This window comes from Podarcis cretensis, assembly GCF_951804945.1.
Source record: "Podarcis cretensis genome assembly, chromosome: 4".
NCBI classification, from domain to species: domain Eukaryota; kingdom Metazoa; phylum Chordata; class Lepidosauria; order Squamata; family Lacertidae; genus Podarcis; species Podarcis cretensis.
Genome location: NC_137173.1, coordinates 42,643,884 through 42,659,314, shown reverse-complemented (window position 1 = coordinate 42,659,314; position 15,431 = coordinate 42,643,884). Strand labels below are relative to the sequence as shown.

The window sequence follows — 15,431 nt, the reverse complement described above, 5'->3', positions numbered from 1 at the left end:
GGGATTTGGAGTCCAGTTACCCGTCTGTGGAATCTTCTCCCAAGGGTTGGACGCCTTGCCCCACCGCTGTCAGTTTTTAGGTGCAAGGCTAAGACAATTTTTTATTTACCTAGGATTTTGGTGGTTAAGTGTATCAGACATAGTTTGCAGTTTGCCTTTCAGCTGGTTTTATATGCTTTTTATTAAGTCACTTTGAGAAATTTCTTTTCTGACCGTTCATGTGATATGGAAGTTAAGCGTGCCAGATTAGATGAAAACTAATAAAAATTACAGTAAATGTGTCAGATTAGGACCTGGGAGACCAGGGTTCCAATCCCCACTTGGTGACCTTGGGCCAGTCACTTCCTCACAGCCTAACCTACCTCACAGGGTTATTGTGGGGATTAAATGAGTGGGAGAACCATACACGCCACATTGAACTCCTTGGAGAAAAAGGTGTGCAGTATAAATCCAGTAAATAATTAAATTAAATGTAAATAAATATAGAGTGATGAAGAATACAATCAATCAGCAACAGTATCTGGAAGGGCAGAATTCCCCCTATCCCTGCCACTTATGGAAGACCTTCATCTGAATTAGAATGGCTTTAGGACATGTGGATTTCTCCAGAGTAGTTTTTGCACTTGAAGACAAGAATAAAACCCAAAGAACATTGAACTTGTAAGCACTGTTCCTAAGGGGAGTTTTCTATGAACTTTTAACCTCTTCCTCATAACATTAATTTCTAAGACTCTATTAGGGTCCAGAAATGGAAAATGTGTAATATAAAGAACTCAAATGATCCTTTGCAGGTGAAAAGCAGCAGAAATCCGTAAGTTCCCATTTCAAATCTCACCTCTGCCATGAACTCAGTAGGAGGCCTTAGGCAAGCCACCCTCTTCCTGCTCTAGTCCCCTCATCTGCATGATGGGCAATAAGAATACTGACTTACCTTATGGAAGCCCTCCAGATGTTTGGTTTGGCTGAGGCTGTTGGGAATTGTAGGCCAAAACATCTGAAGGGCCCCAGGTTTGTGAAAATTCCCATACAGGATTCTTGCAGAAGTTACTAGATTAACATGTAGTGTTTTGAAGAATTGAAATTGCTACGCACATGTTAAATATTACTATTGAACTGTAAGACATCAGGCAGATAAGGAGGAGTTGCTGTTTAAGTGCTTATTTTTGCTCTCAGTATTCTTGTGGGAATTATCTGTTGCCTTTTTGGAAGGAAAAGGGATCCATTTTAATACTTTTGAAACATTAAACAAAAGAAAGTTTAAGATTGCCTCTCATGGGAAAATGCTGAAAGTTATTGACCATGCAATCCGATGGCTACCCCACCATGGGGCTTGGCTAAGGACCATCATCATCAGAGTCTCCTCCTCCTCCTCTTCTCTCCCAAGCAATCTGTTTTGCTGGCTTAGGGGAGGTTGTCCTAAGTACTTGCCAGGCACTTCTAATCCCATGCAAAACCGGGTGTCCACAGCATTAGCTTTCAGCACAATAGGGGAAGGGAAGCCTAATAAAACCCGCCCTCCAGCACTGCAGGTGGCTCTCATCTTAGGCCACTTGGCGGCGCCTGGGGCCAGGCACTGGTCCAAGTGCTGGCACTGGCAGTGCATGTGACAGCTGCTCATTCATGAGGAATCGCTCCCATGCGTAGCAGCTGAGCCAAGTGCATGGCTAGAGCAAGAACCTCGGGGTCTGCGACAATTGAAGCATACAATTTGACATTGCAGGCACTGGTAGGGAGTCGTCCTTTTGACAGCTGGGTGGCATCAACAGGGAGAAGAGGGAAGCTCTGGTAGCAGCGCCTCGAAGCCATCAACACAGGACATTGAAGTCACACTTTCAACACAGTTTACTACAGCTCTCTCGTGTAATGTATAAAACATTTAGTGCAACATGGTACAAAGTTCTTTAATAATAATAATAATAATAATAAAAATCCCACACTGTTTCCCCACATCATGCAAAGGTAGCGTGTTCCTTTTCCTCTGGGTTTATTGGCAGAGAAAAAGTTGTCCATAAAGCTTCTTATAGGCAGTGTCCAATGTTTTGAAAAGAAACGAGATCCTAAAACTGGGCAGCAACTTGGCAGCGTAATGGACAAGTCCTCTGCAAGGTAACCTGTGTGATCATCAGTGCTGCTAAAGGGACAATCCTCCCACTTGTGTCTACTGGCTTTGATAAAACACCTGCATATTTTCCAAGAGTCCACAGCCACAGACTGGAATGACTGGCCGCTGGAGGCCGCTGTGGGACAGCTTTCCGTAGACCGAAGGAGCTGGGAGGGGAAGGGAAGGACTGCTGGTTATATAGAGAAGCATTGATGCTACTAGGTCAGTACAACAGATTTTTCAACGCAAAGATAAAGAGCAATGTTCTTTAGGGCAGGAAATCATCTTGCTGACTTGTTTCCTTTTTAAGAGCTGAATTGAGTTAGAGCTCCTGCCCCGAAGCAGTATATGTACAGGACATTTCACATTTATAAAACAACAGACACAACCTAGGGGCTCTCTTTCCGCTTTGCTCTTCATTCCCATTCACTTTTTTGTTTCCTCCCTTCTGAATACACTAGGAAGGCAAGGAGGGTGGAAGGGTGTGTGTGTTCTCAAGTTACACACACGGAGGGGTTTTTAATCTAGGAATAATAGTTTGCGGAGGCAGATTTGGTCCGGGGAACATTCTGAATGCTTTACTGGAATGCTACAAAGCCCTCCTTTGCGAAGGAAAGAAGATGATTTTTTGAAGAAGCATTAAAGCTTGGGTAAATACAGCAAGTTTACCCAGAGAGTAAGTGAGGTGAACATGTGCAACCAGCCGCCTGGCGGAACACATGGGTGACATAAAACCTCTGTGTGGACACATACCACTTGCAAAGCACCATTAATTAAAGCAAATGCGTTTATCTCCACAAGATGCTCTGATAGGGGCAATCAAAATTTATAATGTCACTCCACAGGAAGAGCGTGCTCTGCTGCCCCCCTCCCCAGCCTCCTCCTGCCAAAGCAGCTAAGCAGACTGGCATGTGTGGCTGGCAGCCTGTGCCCTTGCGTAGATTCGGTTGTCTCATGAAAAAGGTTGCAACTAGCTGCCAGGAAGACTTTTAGGAAGACAGCAAAACAGCCATTTTCTAGAAAGCACAACTTTCCCCCCTTATCCTAGAGACCAGAACGAGGGGCTGTAAGAGTGCTGGTCCACCAGGTATAACAAGCATTTCCAAAACAGCAGAGGAGGAGCACAGCTGGCTTACTCTGGCAGAAAGTAGGTACCCTGCCTTTACTGAACCCCAACATTGTTAACACCATGTCTTTCACAGAAAGAACAGGAGGGATGGTTTTGTTTTTTGGCCACAGCGTGTCCTTGAAGTCCACTTATTGTGGCTCCTGCGGGGCTGCGAGGAATGGTGGTGAAGGGTTTTGCACCTGGAGAAATAAAGCTGAAGAAGCAAAATGGCACACACACATAACGAGAGAGGGGGAGGAGGCTATTCAGAGGCCCTTGCTTGCCTGGTGAAAATTCCTTGGGGTAGTTAGTGCAACTGGAAGTAAAACTTGGGTCAACATGTCCACACATTCTCTGCCCTGTGTTTCGGTATCCCAGAACCAAGCCGGAGCCAGGCCCACTTAAAGAGGCAGCCACCTCCCCACTTCCTAAATCATTACTTTGGTCAGTTTGAATGTCTTTAAAAAGTTCAGGTTTCCACCCCTGCAATCTCCAGAGGCGTGGCAGTAGGGTTTAATAAGACCCAGAGGGCAACCAAATGCCTTTCTAGTAAACAGAACTGTGTATAGGCAGCAGTACTGGGGGGGAATCAAGGCTCATGGGCTGTACCTCAGTGCCACACACACACACACACACAGGCCGTTGCTGGACTGCAAGTGGCACAAGCGATTCAGTTGTGGTGCCAATGGCAAAGCAACCTTATATGCATTTTCCATCCGCAAAACAAATCAGAAACACCTGGAGACGGAGGGAGGTGGCAGAGGCGCTCTCCCCTGGAAGAACTGTTGCTGCTTGCTGCTTGGACTATAGGAGCAGTTCTGGTGCTATTCTCTCCCAGAGCAATAGGCAGCCCATTCAGTCCTTCCTGGCCCTTTCCCAATACCAAGGGTCAAGTTCTGTCAAACCCAGCCCATTTGATAAAACAAGCTTCCTCGAAAAACAATGCCCCCAGCTTTGGCACAACGAGAGCTCCAACAAAATCAATGCACTCTGGGGATTGTCCTCTGCATAATAATACAAGAAGAATATTGTGTGTCTTTGAGCAACAGAATTACAGGGCAAAGGACAACCAATGAGAACTGATGGAGGGGGAAAGCTCAGTTAGAAAAAAACACTATATACAGTGAACACATGGAACTTCCATCTCCCTTTGCAGTTGGGCTGGGTCTTCACAAGCATTCTGGGGTGCCTGAGTTCTTCCAGTCCCGGAAGTTCAGAGGGACCTCATGGTGGAGCTGAGTTGGGATCCAAAAAAGTACAAAGGTTGAATAAAAAGACAACAAAAACACTTCCTTTGGGTTCCAGGTGCATCTTCACCTCTCTGTGGGTCTCTCACTTTTAATCTATAGTTCCTGGGTGGATGCTGAGGACAGGAGGCTCCAGGCAAGTGGGCGAGTAGTTTAGGTGTGGCTCTTTGATCCACAGCAAGGGGACTCCGTTCTTGCCTTCGGAATTCTTGCTGGAATTCCTGCTTTTGAATCGCACCAGCAATATGGTGATGATGAGGATGCCGAAGATGGGGAAGGGGTAAAAGAACACAAAGTAGAAGAGGGAGTCATTGGAGCAGATGACGGACTGTAGAGACGAGCCTGGAAGAAGTTCACACAGGGAAGGGGGGAAGAGTTAAAACATTCAGAACAATGAAACTTCACTTTCTGAGCACCCGAGCCTAATGGCCACTAAGCAAAGGCAATGGTGGCTTAAATGGGAGACCAAGACAAGCCGAATTATGAGAAGCAGCTGCCATTTCCACCCCACCCCTTGGCTTTTCTGCCTCAATACACCAAAGTTTTATTTTGTTTACCCTGTGGAATGGGCACTAAAGTGGGTATGATATTTTTAGATTCTCTGCTCCTATGAAAAGCGCTCTTTCCTAGCCCTAATCTGTTTAAAAAACACACATGGATACACAATGCAAAGGCTACAGCCTGTTATACTCAGAATTTTAGGATGCAAACTTGAGCCAAGCCTTGGAAAACAAGAGTAGTGTCATGCCTATTTTGTTCAGTGTCATCACAATACATACTCGCCCCTCTCAGCTGATTCAAGGAAAGCTTCAGCTGTTAATCAGCTACACAGAGTGCCACAGTCACTATTATTCTGCAAGTTGCTTCTATGCTCCACCCAGTGAAGTTTGGAACTTCCATTTGGTTTCACCTTCGCAACATGCAGCATGATATATGTAATTCTCAACCCTAAACACATGAGCAGAATTTGCAGGTGTTACCAGGAACAGCTGAGGGATTATGGCAAGATGCAAAGTGGGGCATTCTCGAAGAATAAGGAGACTCAGCCAAGCCCATGCCTTTTAAGGCCCAACTGTAATCAACGGTGAGTGAGCCCTGACAGCATTGTCAAATTGGGAACTTCTCAACCAAAAGAACCACTGTCTCTGTTAAGTTCTGGCTTCCCTACAAAACTGAAATTCCAAGATCTTCCCCATTAGCTGAAAAAACCTTAGCCAATTTCGCTCCCCTCAAGCTGTATTGCCCCTGGGCCTCTACACACAAAATATCCCCCCCCCCAAAAAAAATGCTCACCATCACCTCACCTGAGTCTTGCACATAAACAGCCATAAGGCCGGAATCCTCCTCTGCGAGTTTGTACCATGCTCCCCTGGGGTTGGGCAGCCACTCTTCCACCCGGCAGGAGTAATTGCCAGCATCTGTAGCCCCTGCTTGCAACACAGTCAGCCGATAGAGCATGGCCGAGAGCCTCTGGAAGCGCAGCCGACCTTCCCAGGGGCTGGCTTCTCTGCTGAAGATGGCATCCTGGCCTACTCTTAACAAGGCCTCCCTTTCTTCTGCATACTTGCGACCAGCAGGCCCGCTTTTCTCTTTAATCTTCACGCTGAACCACGTCACGGCAAAGCGGGAGTCCCGGCTGGAGAGGGAGAGGATGTTGCAATCCAGATGGAACTGCCCCTGCTCTGTCACGGTGAGGTTGGCCATGGTTGTGTCCACTTGCAACGAGGCATCTGAAGATGGTGGGAACATGCACAGAGACTGGTTAGCTTCTCTCACTGTACAGACATAAATGCACAGACATGGCTTCTTCAGGAGGCCTGATCACTGGCCAGCTAAGCAGGACTTAATCTCCCTCAAATTGGAACGGCGTTTGCCTGTGACGGCTCTCTCCTGTCTTCAGGACTAACAGATCCAAAGAGGGAGGAGAAATGGAAAAGAGCAGCCTTTATGGATGCACTGCATACTTTTAGATCATTAAGGAAGGAACTGTAGGGTTTGAGAAGAGAGTAAGCCCATGATGCAAACAACGCAATGGGCGGGACTGTGCAGCCTCTTTTATTACACTGATTGCAACTTGCTGACAATGAGCTGACGGCCATGTCTCTGTCCCAATCGAGACATCCTCTGAGAAAGACAAGAAGTTGCTGTGTGGCCTATTCTTTACTCCAAGAGCTACCATTATAGAGGGTCATGATGTAACTGGAGATTCTGCAAAAAAAATTATTCTGCTCTCCAGCCAGAAAGAGCTCCTAGAGTAGCTTACAAATAAGCTTGAGGTATCCTGTTGAAGGGTGGTATTTGCATGAACAGGAAGGGCATGGCTACTAGGCTCCTGACACCTCTAGTAACATTCAGATGAGGGAGATCATGACTAAGGGCTGCAGTAAGGGCATATTTATAACACAGCCCCTCCCCACCCCCACATCTTGTTCACCATTACTGGAGCTGTGTGGGATAGGACCCCAGGGAGCAGCAGAGATGGCACTCCTGGGACATAGGAACTGGCACCAAAATGCAGCCAAACATTTTCAAGGGTGGAATTTCATAAGCTCTAGAACATAGCAATAGGCACAAGGACTGCTCAATATAGTGCATTGGTAACATTTGCTACAAGACATAAGGTGGGGGAATATAAGCTATGTTATTAGAAATATGACAATATTTATATTGTACATTCACACTGCACTTATTAAAAAACAAAAGCATTTCTTATATAATTAAGAATACAACCAACTGTATATTAATAAAGCCTCATCAATCTTTTCCCTTCCTTCAGAGTTTGTACTATTTCACTGGCCTTAGGGTTGGAAAATCTGATCAACAGCCTCAAAGGATGTTTTTGGGAGAAGCAGAGAATTCATAAAAGTAAATGGACAGGACAAGAATTCCTGATGTGTACCTTTGTACACATTGTGTAGCTTTATACACATTTAATTATTTTCGAACCGTGTGAGTGAGTCAAAAAGTTTATGGGGCATAATGATTCCCACCACCTCTTATTCCTCACAACTCAAAAGTAGCTGTTAAGGTTTCCACCCTCAAATTAGAACCATTGGTCTATCTTGGGGCTGTAACAGGTCATCTGAGAACTTACAGCCCAAAAGGAAGATTTTGGAAGCTTTGTTGCAATGTCTGCAGCGTTCGCAATTACTAATGCCTGGAGACAACTCTTTCCCCACAGAGACACTTAGCTCTTTCTTCTTTGGCCTGAAAAATGTTTCCCTAGCAAAGATGTTAGTGATAAGATTTTCACGTTTTCCCAAGAGCTGGCTTGCAAATCCTGTCCTCAGCCCTGGAAAATCTATTCAATCTCAAGCTACGCTTTGGACATTCCACAGGCACCAACCAGTCTGGCTGAAGCACACAGGGACTGTGAGAGGCATCTGCAAGCAGCTGCACCAATTTGAAGGGTATTTCAGAGGCCAAATTTCACCATCTTAAACTTGTGCTGCACGTTAGAAGCTGTGACTGAAATGCGTACAGACTTAATTTAAGCACTTCAAAGCCACATTATTTCCCTAGTTCTTAGAAATTTCTTTTGTACTTTCATTTTACCTAATTTAAAACGTTACCCTTGTGGGAAATTGTGTTGCCAGCAAATTCACTGTCAAACTTTCCGCATGGACATCTCACCAGTCAATATGACTGTGTCCTGACCTTTCCTTCCTATGAACTTTGAGGTTAAAATCTTAACCTAAGTAGCCAACCAAGCATCCAAAGCATACAATTATCTCCCATTAACTCACACACAATATCACAACAAACCAATGTGAGCTTTTAAACAGAAATCTGTTTTATAACCCTCTCCCCCCAAAAACCCCCCATTTAAATGCATTAAATCAAAACAAGATGACCTTGTTTTCAAAACATGCCTAAGCTTCCTTTGCTCTTGTCAAGCTCAGGGGTTTAGGGGCTTAGAGACCTTGAAAAGGGGACGACGATGAGATGACAGAGCCTTCCTCAGTACCAGGGAAGAGAGATGGCAAATTTCAAAATCCTAGTAAAGGATCTCTGTGTTTGGAACACTATTGCATTCCCTGTTTCATATTTAGAGCAGAGGTTCTGGAGGGTCCTGAAGAAGGTAAAGTGTGTATTACCAGCTGCATCCTAGTGGCTTAGCTGCAAATGTTAAGGTGTGGTGAATCTAGGCAGAAAAAGAAAGGTGAGAGATATTGACCATGTCCCTACTCCTATTCCCCAGCTTAAAGGGCAAGTGCCAATATTTATGTAGCCAAAAGAGCATCGCCCATGCACAAGAGGGTGGTAAAAGCATGCTTGGGGGAAAACCTCAAGATTTGCAGAACAAATGGGAAAATAACTGAGGAGGCAAAAAGCTCCCAAAACCTGGAAGGGGGAGCGGAGCAAGGACTGTGGGGTAGGGGGAAAGGGGAGAGGAAAGAAGTAGGGAGAGAACAAAGGTACAGCTGCCCCTAAATACTCAGCCTAGGCAACTTGTCTTTCTCCAAATATTAAGCTACAGTTCCTGTATCTATATGGTGTGCAGTAGGGAGAGGCATTCTATATATATAGCAGCTGGATGTTTCTCACAACAAGTTCACTCACAATAAGCAGTGATTGAACTTTTCTTTCTTGGTGGCCCAAAGCCCTGGACCCACGGATAACTTTACCTGGCTGTTTCACCACAATGGTTGTCAGCCCAGACAGGTCCTCTGCCCGTTTGTACCATGCGTTTGTGGGACCCAGTATCCACTCCTCCACCCGGCAGTCATAGGTCCCGCTGTCCTGCACAGTCATGTTCTGGATGGTGAGCAGGTAGAGGCCTGGAGAGGGGCTTTCCAAGCGCAGCCGGCTCTTCAGATCGTTCAGGGCTGACAGCTCTCCGTATAACAGGGTGGCCTGGCGAGTCAGCTTGAGCACTGCTTCTTTCTCCGGGTGGCCAGATTTCCACACATACCATTCCACAGACAACTGGGAAGCCTGGCTGCTTCGGTTGGTGACCAGGCACTCTAAGGTCACCCATTCATTCTCCAGGATTGTGATGTTCTTCTGAGTCTGGTTCACTTCCAAAAGGTTATCTGGGTGGGGGGGAGAAGAGGAAAAGCAACAACATAAAATTAAAAAGAAAACCAGTTGACAACACAACAGGACTTAAGCAGTAGTCTTTGTTTTATATGCTTCAGCTCAGCATTATATATTTGCTTTTAATGGTATTAATCTAAAGAGATCCCTCCAGGGGAAGGTCATTGGGTTCCTTTGTGCTCTGCACACTGTTCAGTTTGGCCCTGAAATCGGAAGAACAATAAGGCATTTTTGTCCTCCATGCAATCTGCAGACACAATACCTACTAATAAGATTTAGGGATTGCAAATGTACCAAACCAGACTATTTGGAATATCAGCAGCAGGTCATCACCAGGGATTAGGAACTTCCTTTACAGCTGGCCTTAATTGGACACAACTTCCTCCAGACTGGCTGCCTGGAGCTCTTTTATACCGATTTAGTGTGATTTGCTCTACAGTGCCAACCACATGACAATGTGATTTCTTGAATAGCATGGGCTCTGATTTTTCTTGCAGGCTTCTCACCTCTTTCTACAGAACTGAGGTTCAGAGGACTTTCTTCAACAAATGAAAGGACTGAAATGCAAAATTTCACAATATACTCCATCGCAGTGAAAGCATTAAAACACCACTTGAAGCTCTCCAAATGCAGCATCAGCTGGTTACTGAGGACTAGCCACACCTTGGGCCAGTTACTGAATCCCCTGGCACACTCAGAAACCCTGATATTGTACGGTCTGGAAATTCAGGTCTCAGCCTAACTTTTGGGAAACTCCCCTATGTGCTTTTGTAATATTGAGGATTATTTTTCAATGCTGAGAAAGCAAACAGCCCTGGCTCCTTCCTCTTTGTTCCTGTGTCAAAACTGTGACCTCTTCTTCTTTCCCAACTCTGCTAGGCCTGATATGAAAAAGAAGGTTGTGCTTCGAGGACAAAATGTTTAGATGTCAACACAAAGCTTTCTGGAGCAATGCTTAGCTGCTGGGAATTGCCAGCCCTCCCAGGCTCTGCTCTATAATAGATCTCACCTTTCTGCCTCTCTATTTGTTGGCTGGCGGTTCATTGATTTATTCAACACTTCCTTACTTTCTTCACTTTCCATTCCTGTCAGGGAAAGGATCACCCCTTAGCAGCCAACTTCCCTCTTCATTAAACTCTCATTTCTAAGAGCTCAGCACATGAGAACAGAAACCATCACTCCACATCACCCCTGGGACCCAGGCAATAAATAAAATTAAAGTGTACAGGAGGGGAGGAATTTGACACAGAGTTTTCCCAAGCAAACAGATACCTCTCCATCTGATCACTATCAATGAGATACCATCTCAGAGGCATAGAAGACCGTCTCCTTCCATTAAAGCCTGTTTGAGCAAACGGGGGAAACACTTCCTTGCACCAGGACCATGAAAATCTAGACTCCTAGAGGCATTCTCAAAGCCAGAGGTTTTATAACAGCCTTCCCCAACCTAAAGGTAAAGGTCCAGTCGTGGACTCTGGGGTTGCGCGCTCACCTCACTCTATAGGCCGAAGGAGCCGGCATTTGTCCGCAAACAGCTTCCGGGTCATGTGGCCAGCATGACTAAGCCGCTTCTGGTGAACAAGAGCAGTGCACGGAAACACCGTTTACCTTCCCGCCAGAGTGGTATCTATTTATCTACTTGCACTTTGAAGTGCTTTCGAACTGCTAGGTGGGCAGGAGCAGGGACCGAACAACGGGAGCTCACCCTGTCGCGGGGATTCGAACCACCAACCCTCTGATCGGCAAGCCCTAGGCTCTGTGGTTTAGACCAAAGCCACCTGCGTCCCCAACCTAGTGCCCTGCCAATGTTTTGGACTACAACTCCCATCTTCCCACACTGGCTCAAGGCTGATGGCAGCTGGAGTCTAAAACATCCAGGTGAGGAGCTAGGCTGCAGAAGGCCGTTTACAGGCTTTCCCCACGAACCACAGTCTGCAAACAGTATTATCAGTTGTGTCCTGAAATACTTTCAAACAGCAAAAGCAGCAGTCTGGTGCAGGCAGGGCAGGGTGGCATTGCTCACTTGCCTTCCCCACCCCAAGCGTCAATGCCAGTTCCTGAGTGGGAGAGGGGGGAAGTGTGGGGAGCTCAGCGCAGTGCGGGTATGGTGGTGGGGTTATTCGGATGCTCCTGCTGGCAAACCTGCACTGCGCTGAGCCAACTCATGCCTCACCCTCCTCTCTCTCGGGAACTGGCATGGATGCTTGGCACTGGGAAGGCAAGAGAGCAACACCACCCTGTCTGTGATGCCCCACTGACTGCTATTGAGAAGCAGGAGATCCTGAGCTATACATCGGTTGCCAGAGTACGAATATGCAAGAGAACATGATTTTGCTGCGAGAATTTACTGAAGGCATATTGCCCTTTCTTTCTCTCAGATTTGCTCTCCTAAAGTTCCTGCGACGTGCGGAAGAATGGAAATGGGGCTACAGTGACACTCCCGCACGGATGCGTCCGTACAGCAAACCTGCAGTGGGGCCAAGATACATGCTTATGGTGGGAACAGAGGCTTAACTTTTCTTTGGGAATTTGCCAGGCAGAGTGTGCAGACAGGAAGTTGCGGCAGCTCAGGAAACAGCTATAGACATGAAGTCTTAGGCAAGCTTCAGACATGGCAAGTGAGATATTACCTGGCAACTTGACAGTGACTTCCGTCCGGCCAGACACTTCCTCAGCTAGCTTATACCAGGCATGGTTGGGATTGAGCAGCCACTCTTCCACGTGGCAGTAATAGCTGCCGCTGTCGCTGACCTGGGCTCTCTGGACTGTGAGGCTGAAGAGCCCCCCAGACAAGGACCTCTCAAACTGCAGCCTCCACCTCAGCCCCTCTTCCTCAGCATAGGTGCCGTACTCAAACACAGAGTTGTGGGTGGTCTTCAGGATGAGCTTCCCGTCTGTGTCCGATGGCCTGTGGACATACCACAGGACGGCAAAGTGGGAGTCCGGGCTGGTCTGAGACTTCACAGAGCAGTTCAGGGGAATGGGCTTGTTCTCCACCAGGGTGATGCTCCGCTTGGATTTGCTGACCTGCAGCTTTGTCACTGGAGGAAGGGGATTGGGTGCGGGGGGGGGGGGGGGACACACAAAAGACAGAAAGGTTAGGGCAAACAACAACCACGACCATTCAATTATTTTTATTTGTTTACTTTTTCATTCCAACCTATGTATACAATGCCTCTGCACATGTGAAGAGTGCCTTTCTTTCACCAAAATTCACCATGTCTGGGAATTTTCTTTCTCTTTCTTTCTTTCTTTCTTTCTTATTCTATCTGCATCTGTTTATAGAGGTGGGGAACCACTTTTGGGCCACCCTTCCAGGGGATACATGCCAGTGTTGGGCGAGGCCATAAGCAAAAGTGGGTGAAGCTACGGATGTGATTTGCCTTCATACAGAGCAGGCATAGGCAAACTCGGCCGTCCAGTTGTTTTGGGACTACAACTCCCATCATCCCTAGCTAACAGGACCAGTGGCCAGGGATGATGGGAGTTGTAGTCCCAAAACAACTGGACGGCCGAGTTTGCCTATGCCTGATACAGAGGGCTACATTTTAGCCACAAGGTTTCTACAGCATACAGGCACACCTGTTCCATGTTCCACCAAAGCAAGCAACAGGTGTTTCTCCCAGTTCAAAGGCACATCCCAGAAAGACAAAAGCACCCAACAAGGGCACAGAGCTGGGCTGATGAGCCGCAGTGCTTGGGGAGAGCCCTGAGTGACAGAGAGAGAGAGACTTGGGGGACACATTTGCCCCCAGCTTTGAGGTTCCTCACACCTGGGTTTATACAAATCTACCGAAAGGTAAAGGACCCGTGGATGGTTAAGTCTAGTCAAAGGCGACTATGGGGTATGGCGCTCATCTTGCTTTTCAGGCCGAGGGAGCCGCCGTTTGTCCACAGACAGCTTTCTGGGTCATGTGGCCGGCATGACTAAATGGCTTCTGGTGCACAGAGGACCGTGACAAGAGCCAGAGTGCACAGAAACACCATTTACCTTCCTGCCGGAGAGGTATCTATTTATCTCCTTGTGCTGGTATGCTTTCAAACTGCTAGGTTGGAAGAAGCTGGGACAGAGCAACAGGAGCTCACTCTGTCAGGCAGATTTGAACTGCCGACCTTACATCTACCTACCTATAGAGTGCTCTCTTTCTCGTCTTTTATCTTAATTGGGCTGGCCAGGCCTAGGCTAATCCTTTGAGCATCACCTCCTTAAACTTCTTGCTGCTTGCTGCATTTAGCTTAGTTATATCTGCCTTGTGCTTTGTTTTCTCTCTACTTTTTCATGTAACTTTTAGACTTGCACATCTGGCATTAGCTCAGCCCTCATTTTCTTATCTGATCAGCTTTTGTGGATGCAAGTTACCACTTTAGCATTTTGCACTTAGGACAAAAAGGTGTGTAACTGGATCCTCTTTTTAACACCGTACTTTTCTTCCTTTTAAGATTGCTTCAGCCTTGATTAACTTCTCTGAATGTGTCAGCAAACAGAAGATGGAATTAGCTGAGGAGTTAATTATTCCAGGATAACTGATCATGTAAACAAACTCTTAGCAGACTTTACAATTAACTGTGAGTTTGAAAGGATAATTGTGTGTTGTGTGTGTGTGTGTTTAGAAACCCCTGTATATTGCACCCATCCATGTCAATATGTAGATCATCCCAAGTTTTATAAACAGTTCTTCATTGATCATTAAAAAAATATACCAGAGAATCCTACAGCAGTGGCAAAACAGGAAATATAATGCAATTCCCATCTCACTTGTGTCTGTTCCTAAACTGTTCCCTGGAGGAACAGACGCTACAAAAAATGGAACTCACAATGCTCTCTAACTGTAGGTCTGGGATTTCATCGTAACAAAACCGAAGGAAAAAAAACGTTGATATAATATGGAACAACAACACACACACACACACACACACACACACACACGTACGTCTGACACCAGCACATTGCTACAAGTTTCAAAAGGGGAGAGGGGACCCTCCCTGGAGTCTTTCAAAAGCTCCCCAATTCCGTTAACCCTTCCATGCCAGACTGCTTTGGAGGGAATGGAGATAAGGTGAGGCACAAAACATTCTGATAAAAAAGCACTCTCGTGACAATAGAACTTTGCTTTTCCTAATACAGCATGCAAGGTTTATGCATCTTGGCAACACATTAAGAAGTTCCCCTGGAGCCTATATTGCCGCTGGCTTTAATCAGTATGCTAATAAAGACTAGATAGCTGTGCTCTGCAATGACATGACATATAGAGGAAAGGAGCCCTCATCTCCTCTCTCTAGGGAGCTTGCTTTAATAGGGAGGCTTAGGCTCATACTGCTGAGTAGATACTTTCCACCTTATTAATTTTAGGAGAATAACCTCAGCCACCAAGAGGGGGCAACGTGACCCAGTGCACCTTCCTGGCTGGTGCCAAGAAGAAAAAACGTTATTTCATGTCTCTGCCAGTGCTTGGGAGTCCTTGGGATGAAAAAGCAACAAGGGAAAGGAACCAATTCACAGAAATTCTACTCCTCCCAGTGCTGCCCCCCCTCCCTTGCTAACAGTTTATTTTTAATTGGTACCGGATTATTTTCTGGCACTGTTGCTAAGGAAACCTCAGTTGCTATAGTAACTGTATATGTTAAATGGGCAGCCTATATCTGCTAATAAAGTACCACACACACACATCAGCGGAGCCACGGTGTGTGTTCACACACATGTGCACATGCTGAGCGTGCTATCTGCCCCTCTGGGTTTTTTTGGGGGGGGGGGCAATTTGCTTGGCATTCAAGATTTTTGAAGTCCTCTTCCATTTTATTTCCCTTGAGTTGTAATAAGATGGAAACATGTGGCAGTCTCTGTTCTGCATTCACATGCTGGGGGGTGTTTGCTTCTCCAGACTAGAATGGTTGAGCTAATGAGCTGTCTGTGCTGGCAAAAGACAGACTTTGCAAG

General features: G+C 46.3%; 1 protein-coding gene across 2 annotated transcripts in view; it reads right to left on the bottom strand.

Annotated features, from left to right (window-relative positions):
• Nucleotides 1-1,824: 1,824 nt before the first annotated feature.
• IGSF3 (immunoglobulin superfamily member 3) overlaps nucleotides 1,825-15,431 on the bottom strand; it is a 116,178-nt gene continuing 102,571 nt past the window's right edge. For both annotated transcript variants that reach the window (XM_079974765.1, XM_079974766.1), the window contains 4 exons: nucleotides 12,127-12,537; nucleotides 9,085-9,492; nucleotides 5,761-6,186; nucleotides 1,825-4,798 (listed from right to left, as the gene is read on the bottom strand). In XM_079974765.1, coding sequence (XP_079830891.1) covers nucleotides 4,548-4,798; nucleotides 5,761-6,186; nucleotides 9,085-9,492; nucleotides 12,127-12,537 — 1,496 coding nt within the window. In that variant the 3' untranslated portion in view covers nucleotides 1,825-4,547. The remainder of the gene's footprint in view (nucleotides 4,799-5,760; nucleotides 6,187-9,084; nucleotides 9,493-12,126; nucleotides 12,538-15,431) is intronic.